The sequence below is a fragment of the Trichomycterus rosablanca genome, chromosome 2 (assembly GCF_030014385.1).
Source record: "Trichomycterus rosablanca isolate fTriRos1 chromosome 2, fTriRos1.hap1, whole genome shotgun sequence".
NCBI lineage: Eukaryota > Metazoa > Chordata > Actinopteri > Siluriformes > Trichomycteridae > Trichomycterus > Trichomycterus rosablanca.
The window spans coordinates 10278871-10285342 of NC_085989.1; the positions used below are offsets into that span (position 1 = coordinate 10278871).

The window sequence follows — 6472 nt, forward strand, 5'->3', positions numbered from 1 at the left end:
TTTGACTTTATTCTCATAATAGTTTGACTTTAATCTTATAATTATTTTGACTTTAATCTCATAATTATTTCAACTTTATTCTCGTAATAATTTCGACTTTATTCTCGTAATATTTTGACTTTAATCTCGTAATTATTTTGACTTTAATCTCGTAATTGCTTAGACTTTATTCTCGTAATTTTGACTTTATTCTCATAAAAGTTTGACTTTAATCTCATAATTATTTCGACTTTTTTATCATAATAGTTTGACTTTAATCTCGTAATTATTTCGACTTTATTCTCGTAATTATTTTATTTATCTTTTTATTGTGGTAGGAGTTGTAGTACCGCGAATTGTAACAAAGGACTACAATACCCAGCATTCTTTGCGCTGTTGGCGACATCGCTGTGCGATTAGTGGTGAGCTGGCTTACAGGTGAGAATAATAAGTGATACTTTTGAAATAAAGTGTTATTATTATGCGCAACAGTTTATTATTATTATTATATTTCGGTTGGTTAGCTGTATGAATGGCTGCTGGTTGTTCTGTACGTGTTTTTTGGTATAAAGTCAGTAATGTATTTCTGTTTAGCTTGATAAGTTGTCACTTCTCCGCATTGATTCATTTAAAACAAGACGCTATATTTGCGCTATATTAGTTTTTTTCCCCCAAACACGCATAAAAACAACTGGCCAGATGCGTGCTGGTCACCTGTTGTTATTAGCGTTGTCCCGGTAAATAGAATAGCATCATAGCCGGTTAGCATGTAGCTAGCTAGATAGCTAAGCTAGTAGAAGATGTAATTGCTACTGTTCCATGACTGCTCAAATTATTTTAAAATAAAATCTATGTAACAAACATTGTATATTAGAAGCCTATAGTATTAGAATCCATAACTACATGCATCTTACTATTCGTCTGTTAGAAGTTTGGTATGTTCTCCCAGTCTGGACTCAAAACATGCCTGTGGGTGGATTAGTTATACACCGATCAGCCATAACATTAAAACCACCTCCTTGTTTCTACACTCACTGTCCATTTTATCAGCTCCACTTACCATATAGAAGCACTTTGTAGTTCTACAATTACTGACTGTAGTCCATCTATTTCTCTACATACTTTACATGCTTTGAGTGGATCAGACACAGCAGCGCTGCTGGAGTTTTTAAATGCCGTGTCCACTCTATTAGACACTCCTACCTAGTTGGTCCACCTTGTAGATGTAAAGTCAGAGACGATCGCTCATCTATTGCTGCTGTTTGAGTTGGTCATCTTCTAGACCTTCATCAGTGGTCACAGGACGCTGCCCACGGGGCGCTGTTGGCTGGATGTTTTTGGTTGGTGGACTATTCTTAGTTGGTGGACTATTCTTAGTCCAGTAGTGACAGTGAGGTGTTTAAAAACTTTATCAGCGCTGCTGTGTCTGATCCACTCATACCAGCACAACACACACTAACACACCACCACCATGTCAGTATCACTGCAGTGCTGAGAATGATCCACCACCTAAATAATATCTGCTCTGTGGTGGTCCTGTGGGGGTCCTGACCATTGAAGAACAGGGTGAAAGCAGGCTAAAAAAGTATGCAAAGAAACAGATGGACTACAGTCAGTAATTGTAGAACTACAAAGTGCTCCTATATGGTAAGTGGAGCTGATAAAATGGACAGTGAGTGTAGAAACGAGGAGGGGGTTTTAATGTTATGGCTGATCGGTATATACAGTGTATCACAAAAGTGAGTACACCCCTCACATTTCTGCAGATATTTAAGTATATCTTTTCATGGGACAACACTGACAAAATGACACTTTGACACAATGAAAAGTAGTCTGTGTGCAGCTTATATAACAGTGTAAATTTATTCTTCCCTCAAAATAACTCAATATACAGCCATTAATGTCTAAACCACCGGCAACAAAAGTGAGTACACCCCTTAGTGAAAGTTCCTGAAGTGTCAATATTTTGTGTGGCCACCATTATTTCCCAGAACTGCCTTAACTCTCCTGGGCATGGAGTTTACCAGAGCTTCACAGGTTGCCACTGGAATGCTTTTCCACTCCTCCATGACGACATCACGGAGCTGGCGGATATTCGAGACTTTGCACTCCTCCACCTTCCGCTTGAGGATGCCCCAAAGATGTTCTATTGGGTTTAGGTCTGGAGACATGCTTGGCCAGTCCATCACCTTTACCCTCAGCCTCTTCAGTAAAGCAGTGGTCGTCTTAGAGGTGTGTTTGGGGTCATTATCATGCTGGAACACTGCCCTGCGACCCAGTTTCCGGAGGGAGGGGATCATGCTCTGCTTCAGTATTTCACAGTACATATTGGAGTTCATGTGTCCCTCAATGAAATGTAACTCCCCAACACCTGCTGCACTCATGCAGCCCCAGACCATGGCATTCCCACCACCATGCTTGACTGTAGGCATGACGCACTTATCTTTGTACTCCTCACCTGATTGCCGCCACACATGCTTGAGACCATCTGAACCAAACAAATTAATCTTGGTCTCATCAGACCATAGGACATGGTTCCAGTAATCCATGTCCTTTGTTGACATGTCTTCAGCAAACTGTTTGCGGGCTTTCTTGTGTAGAGACTTCAGAAGAGGCTTCCTTCTGGGGTGACAGCCATGCAGACCAATTTGATGTAGTGTGCGGCGTATGGTCTGAGCACTGACAGGCTGACCCCCCACCTTTTCAATCTCTGCAGCAATGCTGACAGCACTCCTGCACCTATCTTTCAAAGACAGCAGTTGGATGTGACGCTGAGCACGTGCACTCAGCTTCTTTGGACGACCAACGCGAGGTCTGTTCTGAGTGGACCCTGCTCTTTTAAAACGCTGGATAATCTTGGCCACTGTGCTGCAGCTCAGTTTCAGGGTGTTGGCAATCTTCTTGTAGCCTTGGCCATCTTCATGTAGCCCAATAATTCGTCTTTTAAGATCCTCAGAGAGTTCTTTGCCATGAGGTGCCATGTTGGAACTTTCAGTGACCAGTATGAGAGAGTGTGAGAGCTGTACTACTAAATTGAACACACCTGCTCCCTATGCACACCTGAGACCTAGTAACACTAACAAATCACATGACATTTTGGAGGGAAAATGACAAGCAGTGCTCAATTTGGACATTTAGGGGTGTAGTCTCTTAGGGGTGTACTCACTTTTGTTGCCGGTGGTTTAGACATTAATGGCTGTATATCGAGTTATTTTGAGGGAAGAGTAAATTTACACTGTTATATAAGCTGCACACAGACTACTTTTCATTGTGTCAAAGTGTCATTTTGTTAGTGTTGTCCCATGAAAAGATATACTTAAATATCTGCAGAAATGTGAGGGGTGTACTCACTTTTGTGATACACTGTATATATAAAAATAATTATTTTTGCTACCTGCTACATCCTGTTTATGGTCACTGTGGGTCCAGTACCACTTGGAAACACTGGAAGCAAGGGGCATCACACAATTACCCATTAGCTTACACCACGGGACGATTTAGAGTAACCAGTCTACCTTTGTCATTTTTTGGAAGGAAGTAAATCCACCTAGACTGAGAGAACATGTCAAACTCACTGTAAACACAGCTGAGGATAAACTCATGTTGCTGTTCGACACTCAGTCCACCACTGTGCCACCTATTTTGTATTGGTAATTTTAGTTAAATAGCAAGTTCTCTTTACATTGCAAATAAACTGTAAACAAAGAGGCACAAAACATCAGTAGCTCAGTTTGCAATAATCAGTGGATGGTCATTGGTTCAAGCCCCACCACCACCTAATGCTCCTAAACCTGAATTAATCACAACTGTAAGTTGCTGTGGTAAAAAAAAATGTCATAAATGTAAATTTGCGAATAAACTATTAATCTATACAATCTGATGTGCACCAGTTATGGATTTTGATGGTTGATCATGCTTTCTTCAATTGGTCAGTGCTTTATATTTCTTCCACATTTCTTGTACCCTGACTTTAAAGAATTGAGAATAAACAATGGACTAGTTTAATAGTAGTAATAGGGGGTGTCTGGGTTTTTAAATGTTCTTTTAAAGCAACATCTTAATGCTTTTATGCAGACCTGCAGCCTGTGGTCTGTTTGAGGTTGGTGATGCATAGGGGTATGGACTGAACTTTTATGAACACATTACATGATTACATTACACTTGTGCACCCTAAAAGACTGGCATTTTGGTCATTGTATGGTCTGTTGTGGTACCTTAAAGTGTAATAATCACTGCTGTAATGACAATACTGATAGTGATAATAAAACAGTAATATGACACTTAAAACATAATACAACCGTACAACAGTCTTTTTTTTTGAAAAAGTGGACGCTGTGTGCTCCGGACCAAAGATGAAAAGGACCATCCAGACTGTTATCAGCAACAAGTCCAAAAGCCAGGGGCTGTCATGGTATGGGGTGTGTCAGTGCCCTTGGCAAAGGTCATTTACATTTCTGTGATGGCAGCATTAATGCAGAAAAGTACATTGAGACCATCGAGACGTCATCTTTTCCAGGGACGTCCATGCATTTTTCAACAAGACAATGCAAAACCACATGCTGCACACATTACAAAGACACGACTGGAAGAAGAGGGTATGAGTACTACACTGACCTGCCTGCAGTCCTGACCTGTCCACAATAGAGAATGGAGAATTTTGAAACGAAAAATGCGACAACGACGACCCCGTACTGTTACACATCTAAAGACGTTCTTAAGTGCATAATATCATTAAACAATTCAAAAAATCAGGTGGAATTTCAGTGCGTACAGGCCAACGGGCGCAAGCTTAAGCTGAACCCCTGTGATCTTCGACCCCTCAGACGGCACTGCATCAAGAACCGTCACTCAACAATAGCTGATATAACCACATGGGTGAGGAATTACTTTGGCAAACCTTTGTCAAGCACTACAATACAGAGTTACATGCACAAATACCACTTACAACTTTACTGTGCAAAAAAGAAGCCTTATGTTTACCATGTCCAGAAGCGGCGTCAACTTCTCTGGGCTCGGAGGCATCTAGGATGGACCATCACACAGTGGAAACACTAAATCGCTTGGTCTCCTCGGTGACAAAACGCCTTTTAAGTGTGGTGAAAAGGAATTACAACGTTACAAAGTGGTAAATGCTTTACTGTCCCAACTTTTTTTGGAATGTGTTGCAGGCCTGAAATGCAGGAATGGATGTTTATTAATATTGTTTATTAAAGTTGATCACACAAAACATCACAAAAGTCAATGTTTTGGGGGGTTTGGGGTTGTGCTTAGCACCAACAGGACAGAATATCTCTGTTACCCAGTTATTAATAAATAAACAGCTTTAATATTTTACCTGCATGTTTAAAATTTGATCTGTGCATCTGATGCCATGTTTCTCATTCTCCTCCTCAGAGTCCTCATATCTCCATCATCATGACCAAACTGCTGGAGTGGCTTCTGTGCGCATCAGTGGTTGGAATCGCATGGGCACAAGTGACCTTTGATCTGCTCGGCTTGCAGTTGCCTGCAGTGTACAAGGAAGTGGCCTGGCCCATGCCCGTGTACCTGCTGGTGGTGTTTGGATGCTATTCACTGGCAACGGTCGGGTACAGAGTAGCCACGTTTAACGATTGTGAGGAAGCGTCCAGAGAGCTCCAGACCCAGATACAAGAGGCTAAAGCGGACTTGAAGAAGAAGGGACTGAAGATGTGATGGCTTTGTTTAAATGGACTTGATTATCTGTCTTGATGTCCTGTTACCAGACGTTGTGTCTCAGTGAATAAACTTTTATTTTGTATAATTTGTTATATCCTTCTGATCTGGAAGCAGAACCATTCCAAAGAAGGCAGAACAGCTTATACAGCAACTAATAAATACACGTCTACACTGATCAGCCATAACATTAAAACCACCTCACACTGTCCATTTTATCAGCACTTTATAGTTCTACAATTACTGACTGTAGTCCATCTGTTTCTCTGCATGCTTTGTTAGCCCCCTTTCATGCTGTTCTTCAATGGTCAGGACCACTACAGAGTAGGTATTACTTGGGTGGTGGATCATTCTCAGCACTGCAGTGACACTGACATGGTGGTGGTGTGTTAGTGTGTGTTGTGCTGGTATGAGTGGATCAGACACAGCAGCGCTGCTGGACTTTTTAAACACCTCACTGTCACTGCTGGACTGAGAATAGTCCACCAACCAAAAATATCCAGCCAACAGCACCCCGTGGGCAGCGTCCTGTGACCACTGATGAAGGTCTAGAAGATGACCAACTCAAACAGCAGCAATTGATGAGCGATCGTCTCTGACTTTACATCTACAAGGTGGACCAACTAGGTAGGAGTGTCTAATAGAGTGGACAGTGAGTGGACACGGTATTTAAGAACTCCAGCAGCGCTGCTGTGTCTGATCCACTCATACCAGCACAACACACACTAACACACCACCACCACCATGTCAGTGTCACTGCAGTGCTGAGAATGATCCACCACCTAAATAATATCTGCTC

The 6472-nt window shown here is 41.7% G+C and overlaps 1 protein-coding gene across 2 annotated transcripts; it reads left to right on the forward strand.

Annotated features, from left to right (window-relative positions):
• The first annotated feature begins 364 nt into the window (after positions 1–364).
• dpm3 (dolichyl-phosphate mannosyltransferase subunit 3, regulatory) lies at positions 365–5761 on the forward strand. 2 transcript variants are annotated; one of them, XM_062990078.1, is made up of 3 exons: positions 4742–4854; positions 4969–5104; positions 5374–5761. In XM_062990078.1, exon 3 carries the CDS (start codon positions 5395–5397, stop codon positions 5671–5673), a length of 279 nt encoding a protein of 92 aa, XP_062846148.1. In that variant the 5' UTR covers positions 4742–4854; positions 4969–5104; positions 5374–5394; the 3' UTR covers positions 5674–5761. The 2 variants fall into 2 exon arrangements, with proteins under 2 accessions (XP_062846147.1, XP_062846148.1); XM_062990077.1 differs by lacking the exons at positions 4742–4854; positions 4969–5104 and adding an exon at positions 365–417.
• Positions 5762–6472: the final 711 nt, after the last annotated feature.

Excerpts from the sequence above, each read along its gene's own strand:
- dpm3 (XM_062990077.1), top strand. The coding sequence starts at position 5,395 with ATGACCAAACTGCTGGAGTGGCTTCTGTGCGCATCAGTGGTTGGAATC.